At 40.3% G+C, this 25,388-nt stretch overlaps 1 protein-coding gene and 2 pseudogenes across 1 annotated transcript; 2 read left to right on the top strand and 1 right to left on the bottom strand.

The window, feature by feature from the left end:
• Positions 1-365: 365 nt before the first annotated feature.
• Positions 366-14,140, bottom strand: LOC120560914 (interleukin-6 receptor subunit beta). Its single transcript, XM_039803804.1, has 15 exons — positions 13,913-14,140; positions 11,302-11,406; positions 10,390-10,501; positions 8,895-9,028; positions 8,554-8,687; positions 7,497-7,656; positions 7,198-7,280; positions 6,562-6,784; positions 5,285-5,485; positions 4,761-4,862; positions 3,592-3,732; positions 3,373-3,498; positions 2,832-2,916; positions 2,338-2,419; positions 366-1,138 (listed from the first exon to the last, which is right to left on the bottom strand). Exons 1-15 carry the CDS (start codon positions 13,983-13,985, stop codon positions 611-613), a joined length of 2,289 nt encoding a protein of 762 aa, XP_039659738.1. The 5' UTR covers positions 13,986-14,140; the 3' UTR covers positions 366-610.
• Positions 14,141-16,473: 2,333 nt separating this feature from the next.
• Positions 16,474-19,852, top strand: LOC120561086 (annotated as a pseudogene).
• A 2,072-nt stretch (positions 19,853-21,924) lies between these two features.
• LOC120561406 lies at positions 21,925-22,843 on the top strand (annotated as a pseudogene).
• Positions 22,844-25,388: the final 2,545 nt, after the last annotated feature.

The raw sequence follows: 25,388 nt of genomic DNA, 5'->3' as shown, positions 1-25,388 counted from the left end.
ATTTGAATGAAGCCATTGGGGTGCCAACACCAAAGGCCCCAGCTAAACTCAGCAGAATCATCCAGAAAGAAAGATAAACTGTTTGTGTGTCATTCAGCAAGATGCTGCTGTGGCCAAATACATAGAAGCACATATTCCTGTTACTTTGGTATGGGAATGGCTTAATTCTACTGTTTACTGCTTGTGACAAAAGATAAAATAAAAACCACTGTGCAGTGTTTTGGCATCTGGAACAAACCTTCAAGATCTTTCACATCTTGCTGGAATCTGAAGTAACAAGCCCCCACCAATGTTTTAACGCAGGTCTGGTTTCAGTCTGAACGCCTGCTAAGCCTGCATCTGAGAGTTCTTAAAATGGCCACAAATAAGAGAATACACTCTTTTAATTCAGGTGCCACCCACCAGCCAAAGCAATGTGCTTTGCCCCTCCAGTGGTTAAGAATACAGTAGGTTGTCTGCTGTGTAATAGAGATTACAGCCAGGAATCACCAGCATGTCTGTAACCATTTACTCTCACTTTTCCACCTGTGTTTAACCCGGCATGTTGCACTGAAGTACTCTGTCCATAATCAGTCTCACAGATCAGATAAAACCAGTGTCCACTCACTGTTTACACATCTGTTTTCCCCAGAAAAGAAGAAACATACTCTGCTTCACAGGTTATCTGATAAGCACAGTGACTGTTTTCCATGAATTCAGGAAAATGACATTTCAGTGCAGTTTCCTTCTCCTTCTGATGTAACCTCTCAGAAAAGTCACTCTCTTCCTCTTTCTGAGGAAAGCAGCTGTTGGCTTCACGTGTCTGATGCAGCATAGCAGCGTCGGCCTCACTGCTCTCCTCAGATGGGAAAACTGTGTCAGGATGTCGGCAGCTCACTGTGTAGTCAGCATGGTAGGACTGGAGAGAAACCAGTGGGTGCTCTGTGATCACTGGAGCATCAGAAATATACTCTGGGTCCAGTTCTAGGGCTGACGGTTTGATGATGAGGCGGCTGATCAACAGCAGAGAGGTGTCTTCATGTAGGTCCTCTTCTGAGGAGGGCTGGACATTCGGACAGACCGTGATGAGACTCTTCTCTCCGAGTACGTCTGTCACCTGGAAGTCCTCAATATCCAGGAGGTTTATCACTGCAGTTTTCTGTTGTGGGGAATAATAGATTGGATTTTAATCAGGAAAGAGTCAATGGATATTAAGAAAAGTTTAAAGCCTTAAAAACAGTAATCTTTGAGGGGTTTACTATGTGAATGGAACATCATTAAGCATCAATGAAGAGTTGTAAACAGTCCCCCCTAAATTTAATGAAAATAAAGAGTCAAATATTGTCCAATTTCAGAGATGGATCCCATAATCTGACATCAATATTAATCAGAGGGGAACCATCATAATAACATAAATAATACTAACAATGACTGACTTAAACCATGTTAAAATGAATAAAGGAAAATTTCTATTGGCTGGATCATTTTAAGATGACTCAAAGTTTATTGCTGCATAAACTGCCAATCAGATGAGATTATTTAAATGTTTCCAATGTAAAATCTACTTGTTTTGAGAGGTTTCTTCAATCACACTTGTCTGTCTTGTTTTTAAGACACTGAGACTAACGTCCAGAAAATTCCTGAAAGGAATGAAACTGCAGAGTGAAAAGATGCAGATTTTTTTTCTTTAAAACTGAATATGAGATTAAGCAACAGAATAAACAGGATTGTTTCTGTGACCAAGTTGGATTTGTCTGTAAAGCTGAGTATAGCAGAGCACTTGATGACCTGGGAATACACGAGCCAAAACATTAATAACACCCAAGTTTAAAGAAAACTAGGGCTGTCAAACGATTATTTAAAAAAAAACGTGATTAATTTCAAATTTCTATAGTTAATCGCGATTAATCGCATGTTTTGTCACATGAATAAAATTCTATTATTTTGCATTTCAGAACTGTTTTTAAGTACATATTAACAATGGAAAGCAATTCTTACCAGTGTATCTTGATTGGGAATCAAATGAATGCAAAGAAAGTTACTTTATAAACTTGACTTTAAAATTTGTAATTGTTTCTTATTTATTTACTGTAAACAAAAGAAAAATGTGTAAATCTGTCATTATTGCACAATTCCTCCAAGTACCTAACCTAACTGAGATGTAACACCAACACTTTGCTTATACAGTATGTCAAACGTTACTAGTTGTTGCAACAGCATGTGAAAAAAACGACAAAGTTTGCTAGGCCAAAAAGAACGTTAATCTCGCGATAAACGAATTGACGCCGTTAAAATGGGTTTGCGTTAACGCCGTTAATAACGCATTTAACTGACAGCGCTAAAGAAAATTAAACTCACCTGGTGGTTTGGGTCCATCAGCCACTGGCCTGTCGTACTGGCCCGGGGGCTGGAGATGGGCGGGAAGAAGTACGACTTGTACCTGCACAGTAATGGTATTGCTGGTATGACTCTTTGCTATACATTAGCCGTATCAATAAAGACTTATTCTTCAAAAAGAGTGCATTGGTTTTCACACTGTTCTGTGAGTAATGGTATTATTGATGAATTTTTATTTAATGCAGCTGAAACACTAAGAAAGTCAAGGCCCATTAATCTGATTTTAAGGGCTTTTTGGAACGAAACATGACGTAAGGTACAGTATGTGTCTGATTTGCTTTTCAACATACTTTCGGCATTCTTGACATATTTCTCCCTTCCATAACTTTCTTTTGACAGCGATGCTAAGTTAGTTCACAGAATGTGGTAAAATAATGTATTCAACCAATCAGCAGCAACAGAACAGTGTAGGTGCATGAGCCTTCAGATGTGACCATGAGTGTGTGTTGACTCACACAGTCCTGGACAGGATGGAGATGATGAGCACAGTGACAGCCAGCAGCAGCAGAGGAGTCGCTGTAGCCACCGCTGGCATCTCATCTGAAAATAAACATTCCTAGTTCGCTCAGAATCAAAGGATTATTGTGTGTAAATGCATTTATTCCTCTACCTGCAGTCACACTGTCGATAACACAGTATTAGTTATGGGAAGCACTGGGATGTTATTTTATATTTAATGTTATTTTGGCTGATTATACAAGATACAAAGAATATTAGTGATTGTTCTATTTTAATTCATAATGTAAGATATAATATTCCAGTTTTCCAGTATTCAAATTTAGATGTCAAATTAATTATTTCTTGTAAGCATGATGAAAGAAAAAACTACCACAAAGTTAGAAAATCACACCCAAGAGCCACCAAAAAACAAATCATCGCCCCTTCTCATTCCTGTTTCTCGAGAGGTGATTACATCTCAATATCCAACAGTTAAAATGTTTTCCACACTGGGATCATTAAATCACATTCTGCTTTTAGAAAACCAGTTCAACTCACCAAAGTCTGTCCTCACAGGGATGATGTTTCTGGAAACATCATCAGCCAATAGGAGAAGAGAATACTCAGTGTTGGGTTTCAGGTTGTTGAAGGTGAGCTGCCATTGGTCCGGCCACAAAGACAGTGCTGGAGAAGAGTGGACATTCTTTGTACTTCGACAGATTGTAAAAACAAAAGATTTCACTTTCTAACAGCAGTGAGAAAACACTGTTAACCTACTTTTGCTCTCCAATTCTTTTGTCAGCATGACTCTGTATCTGTTCACTCTGATTGGTCCAGCCTTCCTTTGCCACACCCACACCACTGTCACTGTGGTTTTGGTCACGACCCCCACCTTCAGTTGGACCGGCTCCATCAGTGCTGAGAAAACACACATGAAATCTTCGTCTGTGTGAAGGTTTTCTGTCTTGTGGCAGACCAATATTAAAACAATTAAACAGTTAAAACAATGGACCGAATTAATGTTACACAGTAAATCCCCAATAAACAAAAATGAATCTCTGATTCCAATGTTAGCAAAATTCCTTAATAATAAGATCTAAACATGTGCCGTTGGGCACAGACTGGTAAGAGACCCTTCGTAGTGGTTTGTGGCCATTTTGTGTCTCTTTGTAGTCATTTTGGGTCATTTGTAGTCGTTATGTGTATGTCTTTGATTGTTTTATGTAGAACTGATGAGATTAGTTGATTGGTTGTTAACTATTAAATTGATCACCAAATATTTTGATAATCTATTAATCGGTTTAAATAATGTTAAATAAAAATATTCTCAGATTCCAGTATTCTGTAAACTGAATAGCTTTGAGTTGTGGACAAAACAAGACATTTGAGGACATCATTTTGGGCTTTGGGAAACACTGATTTTTCACAATTTTCGATTATATATAATATAATAATATAATATTATAATAATCGATTAATTTAGAAAATAATCAACAGATTTATCGATTATGTAAAAAATGAGTTGCCTCCCTAGTTTTGTGCCCATTTTCAGTCATTTAGCATCTCTTTGTGGTTTTTATCTCTGTAGTAATTTTGTTTCTCTTTGTAGTCAATTTGTGACTTTTGAAGTTGTTTTGTCTATGTCCGCGTTATTTAGCGTCTCTTTGTGATAGTTTTGTGTTTTTTTCAGCAACATTTTGTAAGTCAGCCTGTGCCTGGTAGACTGTTTTGTAATCCATCCATGCTGTGACCCTTTTGCCATAGGAACTATCTTTAGTTTAATCTTAGGCAAGCCTTATTCCATCTTATCCATCCAGTAAGGTGTTGATGTAAAAGTAATAATGCCAACTGAGATGATAAGGTCTTAGCTGAGGGTTGAAGTCGCAGGTTTAACTGGAATAAGTTATTAGTTAGTGCTTTGTTTGAAAGACTGGATGCATGTTTACCTCCTTGCTGCAGACTGGCAGGCAGCAACTGAGGAGATCCACACTGCTGATGGGGGTAGATGGGGAACACACTGATCAGGTAGGACTCATCAGGGTCAACATCTGTAAACATACCACATACACTGTAAGTACACACTGTACATGCTGGGAATATAATATGACGTATATATTCTTAATATCTATTCACCACAACTAAAGTAAAGAGTAAACCAGGCTCTATTGGGGACAGGCTTTTATTTTATTTTTTTTTATTTTAAGTAAAAGCCTTTCTGACTGTTTTAGCTTTTTAAACTTCTACTTTCCTTTTAACCTGTTTGCGAAGCACAAAACCATAAGTCTCCAGATATATAGAGATATGTACTGACCTGCCAAAGAAAAATCAATTGTCAACAGTGCACGTTCCTGCTGAATTTGTGACACCATCACACAAACTGATGCCTGTTTTGATTAAAACATGCACAACCGAAACATACAGAATGACAAGTATCTCCTCTGCACAGTTGGATATTCCAACAGAGTTGTACCTCGTATGACAGTGGAGGTGGTGTTGTAGCCCACTGTGGTCCAGCGGCTGGTGGATGGACGAGTCTCGGAGCGCCACTGAACAGCAAAATGACTGACAGGCGGGACAGAGGGCGAGGCTGTGGGGCTCTCCCATTGGACCAGTAGGCCCTTCATAGCCGGGAAAGAACTGGACACCCATAAGCTTCTGACTGACGAGAGAGCTACAGAATACAACCACAGGATTGTGATTAACGAGAACAAGATTATCATCATGCATTTTTATCACCATGATCAGCATGAACACCAACATACTAACACAATGTGACTTATCTTGTAAATGCCTACACGCAAATGAACAAACCACACTGCATCCATCCCTTATGTTAATCTGTTTATCATTTTGCAGAGTGACGACAGGGGAATCTGTCCCAGCTGACACTGAGCAAGGAGCGGGTTTTATCCTGGACAGGTTCTTCACAGAGATCCATAAATTAACTCAATCATCTCAATATGAAGCAAAACACTTTTTTAAAGATTTAAGCCGTTACCACACAGCCGAGAGTTAAGTGACATCTCACACTGTCTCGCACCCTGCACAGTCTAAGATTCATTCTTTTAAATAGCTACACTACAAGTTAGAACACATGAAACAAGCAAACATTTCATAATTAAAATAAACATTTGAATGGAGAAAAGTTGTGTTGCAGTCAGTGTTATCTGAACATCATGACACTGCTCTGTTGCTTCCTTCTCTGACACACACACACACACACACACACACACACACACACACACACACACACACACACACACACACACACACAGAGGATATTACATAAGTGGAGAGTGCAAGCTTTACATCTGATATTGTCAGTTGATTGCTTAATGCTAAAACGAGGATATTCGGTTTGTCTAACTACAGATTCAAGGAGTCTACGTAGACAGCTTCATAGTAATGGAATGTCTCCTTTTGGAGGTCAGTGGGCCAGCCAAACTTTTGCATACTTCCCAGAGAGAGAGATAGGCTGAACTAGGCTTTAACATAATATCTTTGTTTACTTAAACGTTCAAGCTAAATGTAACGCCTCCAGCATGAGTTTAAATACACCTTCAGGAAGACAGGAACTTCAGAGAATTTGGATCACACTGCACACTGTGTTGTGGTTAAGCTTTATTGTCTCCTCAATTGAGTGTTCATTAAATGCTCCTGTATAAGTCATCTCCTGAACCTTATTCACATATGTGAAATGAGTTGTGCTTCTCCTGAGTTTTTCCTTAACACCAGTGTGCCACTCACTGTTCTGTGTTTGTGTGTCAATGCGGAGATGTGCAGCAGGTCCACAGCCGGCCGTATTGAAGGCAGTAACTGTGACACTGCAGTTCCCCTCTTCCACCACCAGGAGCGCCGTCACATCTGTGACATTTTGAATTATTCTGTCCTGGAGCTGCTGCTTCTTCACTGGCTTGTAGCTCACCTGGTATCCAAGGATACGACCTCTGGCATCACGGAGGTCAAGGTCCTGCAGACAGACAGGACGTTTCCAAAAGGCATTGTATACCACATTTGTTTGGAAACACTGAAACCTGATTTTGATATAGTTTCTGTCTTTTGACACAAAATTAAATTAGTTTTGGTTAGTTTGAGTTTTGTGTTTGTCAACATCAACAAAGACATTTAGGTCCCAAGTAGAAATTGAAGTAATTTTTGTCATGCATTCTTAATTCGTTCTTAAATTTGTTATCTTTCTTTTCATGAACCGGTAATGTTAGCTTGTTTCTGAAATGTGAGATGCTGCTTATTGGTGCAAAAATAACACTAACAGCTCAATCACCTTTCAAAGATTAGCTATTTCTGCACGGAGGAGCATGCAGTTGTACTAATCAGGATTTTTTAAAATAGGTTTATATGATAATAAAAAGTATTTCCAAGTACCTTCCACATGAGATGAAGGAGAAAAGATCCACCAGAGTCTGTTGTCTCCACTCTGTAACACACCTCTGGAGGCCTGGAGGGCACTAGCAAAGAAAAAGCCTTAGTTAACCACAGCTCTTCAAAAATACTGGTTTAATTGTTTAATGTCATTGGTTTAGTCTATTGTAGTGTCAGGTATCCTGAGTAAGTATTTAAATATAAATCCATGAAGTCTTCGTCTCAGTTTCTCACCACATTTCTTTCCTGTGAATTCAGTCCCCATCATATAATTTAATTCCAGTTTGAATGTAAAGTGTTACCCCTATCCAGCGTCCTCGTGCTGACGTCAGAACTCCAGTCGCTCCAGATGCCGAAGTCCTCTCTGCAGGCCACAGCAGCTCTGTAGACGGTAAACGTCAGGAGGTCTGTGATCGTGTAGGTCAGTGTCTGATCTTGATGTGCAGGGACGTAATCTGGAGCCTAGAAACAAAAAAACAGACAGCAAAGAGTGCAAGAGAGAAATTGACTTTATGTGGTATTCAGTGGATTCGCTCAAGGGCATTTTGATCCGTTTTGAAAATGTCACTTAAAAACCTGTTATCAAAATTCAGAGTTATAATCCAAGCAAAATAGAATAGGAAAAGATGTTTCTATGTCATTTTGACACGAATACATATTAATAAATGGCATGTTGATGTTTGAAAGTCTCTAGGTTTTGACAAAAATGCAGATATAAATTTAATTAAAAAAAAAAAATAATAATTATCGATTTTCAAAAATTGCACCTGTCAATACAGAACAAAATATTCTGTAGCCTATTTTGCCGTCAATACTGCCAACATTGTCTTTGCTGTAATCAAATCAGTATATATGTATGTTTAACATGAAGGATTCTACTGCTTGAGTGCAGTAAATCAATGGGAAACATACATGTGTACAGACAAGGCTAGCAGCAGCAGCACGTTTCTGGTGTGTAAAGACAGAAAAATCCACGCAGCTGACACGCAACAGAAACGCCACGCTCACGCCACGTAGCCAGTGTGTAGCCAGTGTAAAACATGCACTTTTCAATATGTGTGTGTGTTCTTGAACTAACAGCATTGTGGGGACTCAAACTTAATCACACACTCACACTGTGGGAACTCATTAGATCTGGGGACAAGCTGATCCTGAGGAGTTTAACTTTATTTTAGGGTTAAAGATTTTTTTTGTAGAGCATGTCTCAAACAAATGGCACAAGAAATATGAAATTGTGGGTGAAATTGTGTCGAATAACTATTTTCTTTTGGTTATACAGTAGTTAAGGCAAGCCTCCAGGTAATAAATGTTATCCAACAGTGTTCTCATAAGTAACAAGAGTGTTTGTATGATACTAACCTGGGTCCATGTGTGAGTGTTGTTGTCTCTGTAGCGAAGCCGACAACTGCCGTCACCAACGTTGCTTCTCCAAGACACAACAATAGAGTCCTCAGTGGAGCCAAGGACAGTTAATACAGGCTGAGAGGGTTTGACTAATGAGAGGAGACAAGGAAACAAGGAGAGGAGATGAGAAACGGACACAGGGAGTATTTAACGGCTTGATCATAATTTCACAATTTTCTAGCAGGCAGTCTGTCAGTTCTCAAATATACAAATTCTCATACTGTAAAATATAGACAGTTAGATGGTATGACAGTCAGTACTGGGTAGTGGAGTGATCAGAGATCTGGGCCACTCACCTGCATCATAAAGAAATACAGTATGAGGCTGGGACCAGATCTCCCTCCCCATCATGTAGTTTTTGATCCTAGCTGTTATGTTGAGGACAGCTGCAGGGTTGAAGATTCCCTGACAGGATATGATTGTATCTCCGCTGAAGCAAAAAAGATAAAGAGAAACAAAGATTATGGCCTGAGGGATTTGTTTTTTAACGTTACACATCTGTTGCTTAATCTTTACATCTTATTCCAACACTTTACTAAATGCACTTTACCAGCTCTTAATACTGGAGTAAGCTATAGAAGCTACAGAGCCTATTGCTGGAGAGGAGTATAACCTCTAAAATTACATTTTTTTTCGATTGCTAAACGACAGTGGGCACAACTGAAGCCACATGTGCAAAACTCAAACTACAGTCTGCACAGCAGCAGTTCATGTGGACCAAACTCTAGTTGGTTTTTCATTGCTTGAACACAGCTTTCAAAACTCTACACACTTATCCCATGACTTTAACCACAACGTGCACAACACTGTGGATTTACAGCACTTTGTTCAAATGCTAACACACTGCTGTCAAAACTGTTACCCACACATTCAAAACAGAATAGATTTCAGTCTGGTGCCTATCAAACACTGCTGATTGCAATTTCAGCTGAAAGCCTAAGCAGGTGTCTTGTTTTAGACTAGTTAGAAGGAATATAAGAATAAGAAGGAAACAATTATACACTGTACCGTTTGAGAGAAACGGGTAAAAGAGTAAAGATACCAACATGTCCAGGTAAGATGTCTGAGGTTATGTACACAGCTATAAAAAAAAGTGAAAAACACTATCTTTACAGTAGTAAAACTGCGTTCTTACTGTTTTTCAGAAAGTAATGGAGGTGAAAGCAATGGAAACACCACATTCATTTGTATGTAGAGATGACGCAGACATCCAATGTGATGAAGAAAACTTGCCACACGATGCTGGAGAGAGGCAGGATTAGTCACACTATTCTTTGTTACTGTTACGTATGTAGCTTTTAGTTTTTTTCCCATAAATTACCAGAGACAAAATACTATATTGAAGAAAAATGCTGATTTTCATTACTTCTTGTTTACCTTACGTAAAAATGTATATATTATACAATCTATATCTTTTCCTTAAATAAAATATTGAGTAGTGTCAAGTCACTCAAATTGTTCAAACTGTAAAGATGAGAAAGTTTGTAATTTCTGTACTGGTGTTTGATGCTAGTGTTTTTACTCTGTGTGTTCTGACAGTGTGTTATCTCAGTGAGGCCTGTGCATAGTGTTTGGCTGCACTGAGCCTGTTTTAAGACGTGTGTTAAGAGTTGTGTTGCTGTGAATGAGTTTTGCAGGTGATGTGAACTGTTTAGCTCAGGTGACTGTTGGTAGTGCAGACTGTAGTTAGAGTTTTGCACATGTGACTCCAGTTGTGCCCACTGTCGTTTAGCAATCGAAAAAAAACCTGTAATTGCATTAGTAAGCCGTCTCCCTTTGGTCAGTGTTTACCTGCTGAAGATGAGAGAGACGTCAGACTCAGTGAAGCTGTTTGACTCCTGACTCCACTCACATGTCATGGATCTGTGTGATATCTGGTAGCAACAGGACATGTTCAGCGTCTCTGCAGGAAAACAACAGAGAGCTTATGGCAGTGAAAGGAAAATTCAACACCTCTAGTGGACATTCCTGGAGTCAGCACGCCGATGGCATACCCCCTAAAAACTTGGGCCATCTGTGGCATTGTGTTGAGAGATAAAACTGCATATTTTAGAGTGGCCTTTTTTTATTTTTTATTTATTTATTTTTATTTTATTTTATTTATATTAGGACAATGCACATTAATGAAGATTTCTGTAAATGCGCCAGTGTTAGCCAGTCAGCTAATTTTGTTGTGACCAGCACACCTGTGTAATAATCATGCTGTTTAATCAGCAATCTTGATATGCCACACCTGATGGATTATCCTGGCAAAGGTTCTCACTAACACAGATTTTAACACATTTGTGCACAATTAAATACAAATAAGCCTTTCATCTGAATTGAAACAGTCCTAGATTTTTTATTTGAAACAAAACTGTTTATATTTTTCTTCAGTGTAAATGCTTTTTTTTTTTACTTGGCTAGTAATGAGACTGCTAATGAGTTATGTAATGCTGCTGACTTAAATAGCCAGTTGTTTAGGGAAGCTTCCAGCGTTGTAGTCCTTGTAACAACATCAACTCGCAATTTGCAAATGTAAAGACATTTTTCTTTGCTTTCCCATTCTGCGAAGAAGAAGCGGTCCTTCAGTGTTAGAACCGTTTAAAATTTGGATTTTTAAATATAATGCTTGAGGAACACAGTTCAAAGGACACTCATTTAGTCTGAGGTCTGTGTGATCAGGAAATTGCTGTGTGTGTGTGTGTGTGTGTGTTCAGTCACTCTGTATAGATGCAGGAGGTCGAGGGGCACAGTCTCTGAGGTCAGTGACACACAATCGCTCGTCCTTCTCACACAGCTTCAGGTCAGAGTCCCTCACCGTCACCTCTGACACACAAACACACAGAAAACAAGACAGTACAACAAAACCATCACTCAACTTGTGTTTGTTTTGGATTAATGAACACTAAAATGTACCACATAAATGTAAGTGCATCATCCAGGAGTCTTTATTTTAATATATAGGACCAATTTGCAAGTTAAATAATTTAGTGGAATATCCCTCTGAATTACATCTTAAATGTGAATTATTTCAGTGGTTCTCAACCTAGTGGTCAGGAATAAAACTTTTAAATGGGTTTTATTTATTACATATATACACTACTGCTCAAAAGTTTTAGAACACCCCAATTTTTCCAGGTTTTTATTGAAATTCATGCAGTTCAATGTTTTATTGTACTCTGAAATGAAAGAATAGAACAAATAAATAATTTAAGTTAAAAAATAAATCATGGAATCAATTTATGAACCAAAATGTATTCTAAATTTTTGACTCATCAAAGTAGCGCCCTTTGGCAGATATAACAGCTGAACACACTCGTGGCATTCTTTCTACAATGGAAATCAAATATTCTTCAGAAAGCTCTTCCCAACTCTGTTGCAGAAGTTCCCATACATGTGTGGCACTTGTAGGTTGCTTTGCTTTCACTTTTCTGTCCAGTTCATCCCAAACCAGCTCCATGGGGTTTAAGTCTGGTGACTGTGCTGGCCACTCCATGTTTTGTTCTTTTTTGCTAAGGTAGTTCTGGCATAGCTTGGACTTATGTTTTGGGTCATTATCTTGCTGTAGGATGAACCCCTGACCAACTAGGCGCATACCAGAGGGTACTGCATGGCACTGCAAAATGCTGTGGTAGCCGTTTTGGTTCAAGGTGCCTTTTACTCTGTACAAATCACCGACCCTGGATCCAGCAAAACAGCCCCAGACCATCATGCTTCCTCCTCCATGTTTGACAGTTGATGTCACACACTGAGGAACCATCCTTTCACCTACTCGATGGCATACAAAAATCCTGCGTGATGAACCGAAGATTTCAAATTTTGATTCATCAGTCCATAACACCTTCTTCCAGTCTTCAGTAGTCCATTGGCAGTGTTTCTTGGCTCAGGCAAGCCTCTTTTTTTTATTCTGACATCTTAGCAATGGCTTTCTTGCTGCAACTCGACCTATCAAACCTGCAGCTCCAAGTCTTCTCTTTACAGTTGAAACTGAGACTTGCTTATTACGACCACTATTAAGCTGTGCTTGAAGCTGTTGTCCTGTGAGCCGCCTATCACGCAAGCTGTTGACTCTCAGAAACTTGTCTTCTGATTCTGTTGTGGCTTTGGGTCTGCCAGACCTCTTCCTGTCAGAGTTTCCCCCAGTTTCTAAGGGCCTTTTGATGGTGAAGAATACTGTACTCACTGACACCTTGGCTTTCTTCGCAATTTCTCTGTAGGAAAGACCAACATTCTTAAGTGTTATGATGGTCTGTCTCTCTTCCATTGTTAATTGCCTTTTTCCCGCCATTTTTATAGCAACATACTACTTTCTGCATTACAATACTGTTCAAATAATGCTCACGAGGGTATGGCACCACAGTGTGTTCCAACAATACTTTTATACAAACAGAGGGGGTTGTGAGTAATCCAGACAAGTTGGAACACCTGTGGGAATTGGTAGCACCAACTTTCAAAGCTTGATCAACCTCCATTGCTGCAGAACAGCTTTACGTTGTTAACCCATTTCTTGTTCCCTGAAAAAGGCCTTTTTTTCAGTTTTGGGTAACCTTACTTACTACAGGCAGTTCACCACTTACCTTTTGTACCATTTCAAGCTATTCATTGGACTTGAACTGCTAAAATTTCAATAAAAAAGCAAAAAAATTGGGGTGTTCTAAAACTTTTGACCGGTAGTGTATATATACCGGATAGTTTTAATTTTTCAAGCCTCTAATATTTACTATAAAGATAATTTTTTGGGCTTTTCCACCTTTAATTTTTGACAGGACAGCTAGGTGAGAGAGAGGGGGAAGACATGCAGGAAATTGTCACAGGTTGGATTTGAACCCTGACCTCTGCATTGAGGCATAAACCTCTCAGTATTTGAGCGCCTGATCTACCCACTGAGTTAAACCAGCCATGCTCTAATACTTACTTTAAATGTACCAATCCTAGAAAAGAAAATCACTTGGTTGATACATATACCACATTAAACCGACAAGGGGTCACATGTACTGTACATATTGTTTTGTTTTAAGGTGACAGAAGTCATGAAGTTTGGGAACCAACACATGTTTAGAGTGTGGCATTGTTATTTTTACTTAAGTAAATTATCTTCACCACTGGACCTCGCTCAAATAACACTGACACACAACAAAATATTTGAAGTTACAGTAAACTCGGCATGTTTGGAAGCTTAATCTAAGTTCCTTCCTTTAAACAAATCCAGATCGACCACAAAACATATCTGGGAAACGGAAAACCGCCCGGAAGATTTAACATTTGAATAAGTAGCCACATTAAATATAAGGCTTTTGTTATGAAGTGTTGTCTCATGGTGTGGGCAACTCACCATGAGAAAACACACAGAGGAAGCTCATCACAGTCCACGTAGCAAGGTGCAGTTTAGGAGACCAAATGTCCATCTTACTGTAATGGTGAAAATGGCAATATACTCAAAAGACCAGCTCGTTTTAAACATCCAAAAGCGTCCATCCCTTTTCTGCACCTGTTATTATTCCTCTAAAGAACTAAAGACAGAGAACATGTTATTTTCATGTGTGATGTGATTAAGATATGAGCGGTGGAGGAGGAAGCCAGCAGATACACTGTGTGATCAGGAAGTTGCTTCATAAGTGACACCATCAACTCATCAAATGTGTGTGTGTGTGTGTGTGTGTGTATGTGTGTGTGTGTGTGTGTGTGTGTGTGTGTGTGTGTGTGTGTGTGTGTGTGTGTGTGTGTGTGTGCGTGTGTTAGGCCAAACAAGTAGCAGTTATGGTTAGGGTTAATTAAGTAAGGTTGCAGGAAATGAATGTAAGTCAATGTTATGTCCTCTAAAGAGATGAAAAGAAACACAACTCTGTGTGTGTGTGTGTGTGTGTGTGTGTGTGTGTGTGTGTGTGTGTGTGTGTGTGTGTGTGTGTGTGTGTGTGTGTGTGTGTGTGTGTGTGTGAGCATGCAGTAGCGAGTTCAGAACAAAGATCATCTTGATGGCACAACTACTCTTTGTACTTCCGACTTTTCGGCTATTTTGTAGCTGGATATATATCATTTGCTGCGTCTAAATATGAATGGGGATACGGTTAGTGATAATGAGATGCTTGATACAGTTGCAGAATCTTTGATTCTCTGCTTTGTTTTAATGCCGCTTGGTTCTCTTTATAGCTAACTCTCTACCTTGCTCGTCCACATACCATGCAAGTGGGCGCTCGTTGAGCCTCTAATTTTGACCAGCTGACATAATTAAAACATACACACTACACACCAACACACACAGATGAATGGTGAAGGAAGATTGATTCACCCTAGTTAGATACAGAGTGCTCTGTAAAAAAAAAAAAAAAATCTAATTATTATTGTTGTTCTTATTATTATTTAGGGGGACTTAGGAAAATTTTAGGGTAGCTTCACCACCCCTAAAATAGGCCTAACGACGTCCCTGCTTTTACTGTTGTGAAAGATCTGAATACTTGTTCAATGTTTACCTGCACTTCACTGGAAACTTAGCCTGGGTAAACCCTGACGAACTTCTGGCAAATTTGAGATTTGCTCTGCAAGTCAGTCTGGCGAAGAGCCCATTCAAACCCATTTCCAATGTCCCCAAAATCGAGGCACCAATCACAACCGCCGAGGCGGGCTTTACACCAATCACAACCACTGAGGCGGGCTTTACACCAATCACAACCATTGAGGCGGGCTTTACGCGACGACGATAGCGCAGCGACGGCAAGCAGCTTTTTGTTTACATTCAACATGACGGTGTAAGGCCAGACGGTGTAAGGCCAGACTTAATCTGACTCCAATTCTATGGTCACTACACCCTGAAAAGTGTTCGTTTACTGGAAGATCAGATGAATAAAACTCGTTCAGTTAAAATTATAACAAGCTTTAGTGAATGACATTGCAGAATACAAGAGCGTATGCATACAGATTAGATACTTCAATACAGGTCTATCTTTTACCTACTAACAGACAAAGATTCCCCCCACATGTGGTCCCGCTAAGTTAAAATACTGTCTTATTTATTCAATTCTGTCCCATCCCTGGTGGTGCTGTCATCAGTTTGGATACAGTCCAGATCTTCTGGCTCCAGCCGGCTCCTAACGATATGTAACACACTGCATGAAACCCCCCCCCCCGATCAGAGAAGGCAATATCTTTTTTCAGGCAATATCTCACACTCCCTTTATAATGTCTTATCACTTTAAAGTGCCCATATTATGCTCATTTTCAGGTTCATAACTGTATTTTAAGGTTGTACCAGAATAGGTTTACATGGTTTAATTTTCAAAAAACACCATATTTTTGTTGTACTGCACAGCTCTCTCTCACTGCTGTAGATCCTCTTCTCACCTGGTTTCTGTTTTAGCTACAGAGTGAGACCTCTTTTCTTCTTCTTCTTCTGTACTATCTTTGATTGCACTCGCACATGCTCAGTAGCTCAGATGTAGATCATGTCACCTAGCTAACTCTAGAGACAGTAAAAGAAAGGCTGTTTCTCCAACTTCGGTCAGTTACAAGGCAGGATTAGCTGGGAGACTTCTAAATGAGGGCGCACATGTTAGCGTTAGCATGTTAGCGTTAGCATGTTAGCGTTAGCATGTTAGCGTTAGCATGCTAGCGCAGCCCGGTCTCATGGAAGTTCGTGTAAATGTGACGTTATTTGAATCTATTGATACGTGTTCACGGAGACGTTTTTGTCGTTTTTTACGTGGTGGACAACACGAAAATGTGAACTAATGTATTTCAATGGGAAGCATATTTCGTGGCCACAGCACGAAATTGTAGGGAGTAATATAAAAAGCCGAAAATCCGCGTAGGGAGGTTGGTCGGTGGTGGATGGGTCAAACAACACAGGACTTTCACCCGCGGAGCGGGGATCGCATCCCGTTTGGCCGCTTTGTTTCCGGGATGGCGTCCCTGCGTGTGGCGTTTTTTTGTCCCGTGTGTTACTGTGGCGCGCCTCTCCGGCGTTTAAGGCGCCCTTTCCCCGGCGTTAAGGCGCCTTTCCCCGGCGTTTAAGGGCGCGCTTTTCCGGCGTAAGCACTTTCTCCGGCGTTTAAGGTGCCCTTTTCATTGTATGTTTTTCCTAAACCCAACCTCCGCCATCCCGTTATTGTGGGCGTCCCCAGCGGGCCGCTTCGCGGGCGCTCCCGGCTTATGGAGCGGCCTTTTGCGCTCCGGCGTCCTTTCCCCGAGAAAATAATGTGACATTTACACGTAAAAAATAACGTGACAGTTACACGTAAAAAATAACGTGACAGTTACACGTAAAAAATAACGTGACAGTTACACGTAAAAAACGAGAAAAACGTCTCCGTAAACACGTATCAATAGATTAAGAATAACGTGGACATTAACACGAACTGCCGTGAGACCGGGTTGGCTAGCGTTAGCATGCTAGCGATAGCATGCTAACGCTAACGGTTGTGGTTATCCAGCTCGTTTCGGATTGTGACGTCACAAGCCGGGCCGATTTTGACCAGCTCACCAGGAGACTGAAGGCAGGACACATTCAGAAACCGTATCTCACTCAAAACAGCATGGATGGATTTTTTCAAAGTTTGTGTGTGTGTGGAAGCACTAGAGACACAAAATAACACCCCAAATCCCAGAAAAAGGGATTTTTTCATAATATGGGCACTTTAAAACCAGATGGCCTCTCATAACCCAGAGAAGTGGAGACAACAAGATCAGCTTCATGAACTCTAAAAACCTCTCACTTCACTCTCACAAAATATATTCTAACAACGGCCACCCAGCGGCCACCGAAGCGCAGCGTCACCCAGATCGTCGATTGGTTGAATGACTATCCAATTGCGGCCAGAGGCATTTGAGCGGCGTCCGTTGGTGACGCCCCTTTGGAAATGAACTGTCAATGAACCTTTCCCAGACCCACTCTCAGTTACAACTGAGAAGGGTCTGGTGTCAACCAGGCTACTGGAAACTGTTTTGGAAGCTGCTTTATGAGAGATACTACTTTCATCTTCACAAAATAAAACATTATTAATATTATGTTTTGTTCCAGTTCAAGCTGTTCTCAACAGGAGGAGTCTTTTTGGTTCTCTTTCGTCACGGAGTTGTGAAGCCATTACTTTACCATTTTTGGTCATGTCTATCTTCGACAACCACCTCTTCCTTATTAAAGGACACTAATGGCGTTTTTCCATTACATGGTACCTGCTCGACTTGCCTCGACTTTACTCGCCTCGACTCGACGCACTGTGTGTCCGCTTTCCATTGCAGATTTTAGCACTCAGCGTGGCTGGTCGTCATAGCGACTGCCGTGGGCGTGGCATGGTAGCACTGCATTTCCCCCGACTCATTTCCTGGTTCTCCTTCTCCGTAAACAACATGACATCGAGGAGAGAGTTAACTTTTACTGCTCCAGATTTCCCACCGTGGTCAGAAAGAACAGAGGAGACACTTTATTTCTCTCACTATATGACTCTAGAGTCGGCACTCGCTCTGGAGCTAATCGCCGTCACTCTATCACAGATCCCTCGCTCTATCACCCACTCCCCACACACACATGCACACGCCGGCTTGTCGCAGACACCAGCGGAGAAGTATAACCATCAGCCACTTGTATGCTACGGAGAAAGCTCTGCGTGGAGCCTCCGCAGGACCAAGAAAAACTTTGTTTCTAAAGAAGCTGGAGGCAGCAAACAACCACAGCTGGCTAAACTATTTAAAAATGCTGGGTTGGTTCAGGACACTCCCGTCTGTCGCTAGCAATGATGACGCAGTGATCAGTGACGATTCTTTCCGACCAATCTGTAGTCTGCAGGTTTTTACGTCACCTTTTAGTATCGCCTCAGCTCGCTTGGAACCTCGACTGAGGTGGTACTAAAAAAGTACCTGTTAGCAGGTACTTTTATTCGTAATGGAAAACCAAAAAAGGCTAGTAGAGTCGAGGCGAGTAGAGCCGGAAAAGCGCCTTAGTAACCTGTTTTACTGTATCTCACACCCACTTTTTAACTTCCTTAATTGCTTCCTATATAAGTGTACTGTACCCAGACCATGTTGTTCCATTGACGGGTCTTTCTGCTCGAGTTGCCAGAGATTATTTTATCTAACAGCTGTGTCTGCAGGTTTCTGCTTTGGTGGAAGATGGCAATGATGGTCGTTTTGGCAGCAGTGCTTCTCACTTATGGAGTCTCTCCAGGAATTGCAATGGTAGGGTTGCTTCATTGTAAGTGCTGTGTAACTGCTGTGCACTAACTGCAAGACAACTCTCTTTTTTGAGACATGTATCGCTGTTTGAGCGCCTTCCATTTACTCCGCAGGACGTCCCACGACTTGTCGTAACCTTTGTTGGTTATTTCCTTCGCGAGTTCCTGATAAATTATGGCATTTCTTAGATTTTTGCTATCTAAAATAGCCGTTATATTTTGCTTGTAAATTAAATTCAAAAGGTCTCTTGTCTCCTCGTTCGTCCACTTCCACTTTACTTTGTCGTGTGCAAACAGAGCGGAAATACTGGGCGGAAATGAACTAGAACTTCTTCTTCGTTTTGTGGCTGGTTGCAACCATAAAATGACCTAAAACTTAATTTCAATTCATTAATTTATTCGGCAAATAACATTTCCATCAGCGTTTATCGCATAAGCCGTATATCGATCAAGATAAAATCCGATGAGACCGAACGTATTTCCTTTGAGTCGATATTCATGAAATTCAATCAAATTTTACTGTTTCCATAAGGCATTTTTCATTCGATATCACTTAATTCAGATAAAAACATGTGGATGGAAACATAGTTAGTGTGCTTCCACTGGACATGGCTGAAAACTCTGTTGACGACATGTACAATGGTTGCTAAGAAGAAATGAAGAAGAAGGTAAAAAAAGAATATCTGCAGAATGAGAAGACCAACAAAAACTTTTGGGTATCACGCACTTCACTTTCTCCTGACTACTGCCATTCAAGCTAAAACAGCCTCTGGGGGAAATAAATGTCTCACTGTCCACCGTAGAGTCAACAGGTATTTTTGCCAAGATGTTGAAAACAAAGAGATTCGCTTTGGCCGTTTCACCTCAGCCTCACTGATAAAAGGTTCGGAGAGAAGAAATGCTTTGAGATTGTCACGTGCATGGGAGCTAATATCTCCCTCTATTCTAAATTTGAGAAAGAAGCAGAAGTGGTGATTCCTCCCTATGAGGTCTTTAAAGTCGTAGAGACAAAGAAGAGGTCAACTATGCAGCCAGATCTTCCATGTGAGGTGGTCTATAAAGTGAGGAGTACAGGCTATGTTTCCAAGTTGAATTGTGCTATTGTTCCAAGGTAAACACTTTCACATGTTTAACATACAGTTAACAAAACATGTACAATTTAGGATGCACCATTTTAAGTACTGCAAATGATCTGTAATCAAGATTAATGTGAATGTGGATTTATTTGTTAACAATGACATTTCTCAACAATCTCAAATTGAGGTGTAGATTTTCTTCTGTGTAACAAGTGTTTAAGAGAAATAAACACAAGCTGCATAAAAATGAACCCTTACAATTGTGTCATTGTTAAACTGGATCTGTATGAAAATGTTTAAAAGAATAACAAGAATTTAAATGTTGTAATACATTGTATTATTGCCCATGTCATCTGTATTTAAATTGGATGCATAACCTGTCCTATATACAAAGTTACTGTATGAAAACTGTCTTAAAAAATAATTAAACACACTTGTGTTTCCCAAGTTGTGCATGTTTATTGAATGTTTAAACACCTCGATGTCTAACAGCCAAAACAGGAGAAGCTCTGAGTTCATCAACAAGTTCCCATGTTGATGAGTCTCCTGTCCCAAAGCTTGGTTGTGTCCAGTCAGATTTCTGAGAGGACTGTCTATATGTTTGAATGGTCTTCGATGCTTTTAGGTTGTAGAAAGTCCTCTTTACAAATCGATATTTAGTTTTTTGTACATGGAGAGCAAATATAGTTTGAGATACTGCGCGCAAAAAGAAATAAACTCATATGAAAGACTGACTGTAAAAAGACGGATGGAGCCAGAACACATGACATTTAAACACTAAAACATATTTAAAGGTGCTCTAAGTGATGTTGGGTGACTCCACTTCTTGTTGACGTTTGAAGTATTGTCAAACAAAACAGAGGCTAGCTCGCCCCTCCCTCCTCCTCATCTCTCAACAACCCACCCCCAAATCCTTCTTGTCAGTTATTGGCTGGAACACTTGTTATGTTTCGTGGTGCAGAGATCGCTTTTTTTCCAGTGTGTTCAGGGAACAGGCAGCTAGCTGATAGTGAGATGTTTGCTGTATGTGAAAAAAAATGTTGTAGCCTCAAAAACGCGTGACATTGCTTAGAGCACCTTTAATATTTAACTGTACTTTGCTGGAAACTGTTGGTGCATTTAAAACAGCTTTAAAGAGACATTAGTAAGGTTGCATATCATTTGATGTTTTCAGTTCAAGCTTTTCTCAACAGGAGGAGACTTTTTGTCTCTCTTACATGGAGCGCTGCAAATTTGCTTTGAATTTAAATGTGATTTGAATGTGTACACTACGCTTGCAGAACTGTAAAGATAAGACCTCATGGTCACTGTCATGAACAAGCTCAAAGATCTGACAACATAAAGGAAACCACACAATTAATAATTGGTGCAGCTTAAGAGTCCATCTTAACTGGTAAAAATTACAATATACTCAAAAGATCAACTAATTGGAAACATCTAAAAACATCCATCCTTGTTCTACACCCACTATTGTCTAACACATTAACTAAAGGCAGAGAACGTGTTATTTTCATGTGTGATGTGTTAAAGATGTGAGCGGTGGATGAACAGGCAGATAAACTCAGACTGAGCAGCTGAGGTCTGTGTTGTGAGGAAGTTGCTCCATAAGTGACACCCAACAGAACATCAAATGTGTATTATTCCTGTTGTGGGGACATGAATTTGTTTACAGTCACATCGTGGGGACTCGCCTTTCTTTTTGGGACAAAATGCAAGGGTGTTAGAATCTAAATTTCTTATGAAATTACAACAATTTTAGTTTGTTCAAACAACCTCCCATGAAAATGAACGTATACAGTACTGGAATCAGCAGATCGCAAAAGGTGATACATTATGGATTCCCCTCAGAAGACGTCTAAAGGAGCCATTGGACCAGGATTGCTGAGCGACAAGAATACAGTCCCTCCCTCTGCGCTGCTCACCCATAAAAACTCTGTGAAAGTCTTTGTTTCCTCGACACACTTTTGCAGACTGCTCCTCCTGCTACTTGCAAGAGAATAAATAAAATAACAGATAAATCTAGTGTGTCAGACAATCTTAATTTCCAGCTTCATCACCGATCACCAAAGAGATTTTCCACAACAGTCTCCAGGTTTCTGCTTTGGTGGAAGATGGCAGTGATGGTCGTTTTGGCAGCAGTGCTTCTCACTTATGGAGTCTCTACAAGAATTGCAATGGTAGGGTTGCTTCATTGTAACTGCTGTGCACTAATATCCGTAAGATGACCAGAAAACAAGATTAATTGTTCTCAAAATGTGTATTATTTCTTTGGAGGCCGGTAAATTTGGTGCTGTAGCTTGGGCTAAAGCTGGGGAAAACAGTGTGCTTCCACTGGACATGGCTGAAAATTCTGTTGACGACAGCTACAGTGGGTGCGAAGATATAATGAAGCAGAAGGTAACACAATACCTGCAGAATGAGAAGAACAAAGACAAAAACTTCAAAGAGGTCTGGGACAGCTCAGAGAAAATTTTCTACACAAAGTTTAAGAAATGGTTTACTAAAGTACTGAAAAAGATCAGCTTGTAGCTATTTATTCTTACACCTCTGACAAAGTCTATCGTGATTTCAACAATGCAGTTCGAACCCAGGGACCTCAGTACAAGACCACATTCGGGTATCACGCACTTCACTTTCTCCTGACTACCGCCATTCAGCCGGAAAGAGCCTTTGAGAAAAAACAATGTCTCACTGGCTACCGTAGAGTCAAGCGGTATACTTCGCCAAGATGTTGAAAACAAATCGATTCGCTTCGGCTCTTTCACTTCAGCCTCACAGGGTTGTGCGCCAGTGAAGCCGTTTGGAGACAAATCATGCTTTGAGATTTTCACCTGCATGGGAGCAGATATCTCCCGCTATTCTAAATATCCGGAAGAAAGAGAAGTGTTGATTCCTCCATATGAGGTCTTTAATGTCGTAGAGATAAAGAAGAGGTCAACTATGCAGCCAAACCTTCCATGTGAGGTGGTCTATAAAGTGAGGAGTACAGGCTATGTTTCCAAGTTGAATTGTGCTCTTTTTATGAAGTAAACACTTTCACATGTTTTACATACAGTTAACAAAGTATGTAAAATTTTGGATGCACCATTTTAAGTACTGCAAATGATCTGCAATCAAGATTAATGTGAATGTGGATTTATTTGTTAACAATGACATTTCTCGACAATCTCAAATTGAGGTGTAGATTTTCTACTGTGTAACAAGTGTTTAAGAGAAATAAACACTAGTTGCATAAAAATGAACCCTTACAATTGTGTCATTGTTAAACTGGATCTGTATTAAAATGTTTAAATGAATAACAAGAATTTAAATGTTGTAATACATTGTATTATTGCTCATGTCATCTGTATTTAAATTGGATGCATAACCTGTCCTATATACAAAGTTACTGTATGAAAACTGTCTTTAAAAAATATTTAAACACACTCGTGTTTCCCAAGTTGTTTATTGAATGTTTAAACACCTCGGTGTCTAACAGCCAAAACAGGAGAAGCTCTGAGTTCATCAACAAGTTCCCATGTTGATGAGTCTCCTGTCCCAAAGCTTGGTTGTGTCCAGTCAGATTTCTGAGAGGACTGTCTATATGTTTGAATGGTCTTTGATGCTTTTAGGTTGTAGAAAGTCGATGATATTTAGTTTTGTACATGGAGAGCAAATATAGTTTGAGATACTGCACAAAAGAAATAAACTCATATGTAAAAAGACGGATGGAGCCAGAACACATGACATTTAAACACTAAAACATATTTAAAGGTGCTCTAAGCGATGTTGGGTGACATCACTTCTTGTTGATGTTCAAAGTATTTTCATACAAAACTGAGGCTAGCTCTCCTCCCTCTCCCTTTGGCACACTAACCTCCCAAACCCCACCCCCAAATCCTTCTTGTCGGTTATTGGCTGGAACGCTTGTTTGTTAGTGTTTGGTGGTGCAGGTTGGCTCAGTTTGTTTTTGTTGCCGTTTGTGGAGCCTGGGCTGTCTACAGAGACCCCGTTTTACAGTGTGTTCAGGGAACAGGCAGCTAGCTGATAGTGAGATGTTTGCTGTATGTGAAAAAAAAATGTTGTAGCCTAAAAAACGTGTGACATCGCTTAGAGCACCTTTAATATTTAACTGTACTTTGCTGGAAACTGTTTGTGCATTTACAACAGCTTTAAAGAGACATTAGTAAGGTTGCATATCATTTGATGTTTTCAGTTCAAGCTTTTCTCAACAGGAGGAGACTTTTTGTCTCTCTTACATGGAGCTCTGCAAATTAGCTTTGAATTTAAATGTGATTTGAATGTGTACACTAAGCTTGCAGAACTGTGAAGATAAGACCTCATGGTCACTGTCATGAACCAGCTCAAAGATCTGACAACATAAAGGAAACCACACAATTAAGAACTGGTGCAGCTTAAGAGTCCATCTTAACTGGTAAAATTACAATATACTCAAAAGATCAGCTAATTGCAAACCTCTAAAAACATCCATCCTTGTTCTACACCCACTATTGTCGAACACATTAACTAAAGACAGAGAACTTGTTATTTTCATGTGTTTTCAGGTGGAGTTCAGGTGGATGAACAGTCAGATGAACTCAGACTGAGCAGCTGAGGTCTGTGTTGTGAGGAAGTTGCTCCATAAGTGACACCCAACAGAACATCAAATGTGATTATTCCTGTTATACATTTGTTTACAGTCACATTGTGGGGACTCACCTTTCTTTGGGGACAAAATGCAAGTGTGTTAGAATCTAAATTTCCAATAAAATTACAACCGTTTTTAGTTTGTTCAAACAACCTCCCATGAAAATGAACGTGTAGGCCTACAGTAGGCCCACTGGAATCACCAGATCATAAAAGGTGATATATGTCACAAAGCAGACATTTTAGGTCCTTTAAAAATTCCCATGATACAAACACAGAGACTTTGGTTTTAGTTTTAAAACTGTCTTTATATTGATGAATTTGAATAGCAGCAAATGTACATTCTTGTTTTAGACAGTTAAAAAACAGGCCCTTTATCCTGGGTCCAGCTCCGCTGTCAGCTACGCGCCTCACTGCGCGTCGTCCTGCACCCCAAAAGGGGCGTCTCCGCGAGGTCCCGACCGCCATCTAGACCAGCACGACTCCAGGTCCATGTCCTCGGTCCAGCTCCGCCGTCGTCTTGAGCACCCAATGATGCCTCCGACGTTCCTGACCGCCCACTAGCCCCGGTCTTTTTCACATCTCCCTGTCGATCGTCCTCCGCCACTGTAGGCCCAGCTCCCATCTCACCTCATTAGGAGATGCGCTACCAGTGTGTTTGAGAGCGTCCCCTCGCCAATCCAGCACCTCCCCTGATTAGGAGATGTGTGTATTTCCACTGACTGCAGAACGGCGATCCGCAGCCCTCCGAGCAGATGCGCGAGTTTCTATTTTGCCGGACGCCGGAGAGCTCCACAGCAACAGCACAGGGCAGAGAGTGTGGGACAGGAAGTCGAGCACAGAAGCAAATATAAAACATCCGGTTCATTTTTAAATAAAATACACCGTGTTCACGGCGGATCATATTTCCTTGCGTAGGCTACACCTTGAAAATACAGCACAGAGTTGT

The sequence above is a fragment of the Perca fluviatilis genome, chromosome 6 (assembly GCF_010015445.1).
Source record: "Perca fluviatilis chromosome 6, GENO_Pfluv_1.0, whole genome shotgun sequence".
Lineage (NCBI taxonomy): Eukaryota > Metazoa > Chordata > Actinopteri > Perciformes > Percidae > Perca > Perca fluviatilis.
Note: the sequence above shows the minus strand (reverse complement) of the source record. Positions and strands in the feature narration are given on the sequence as shown.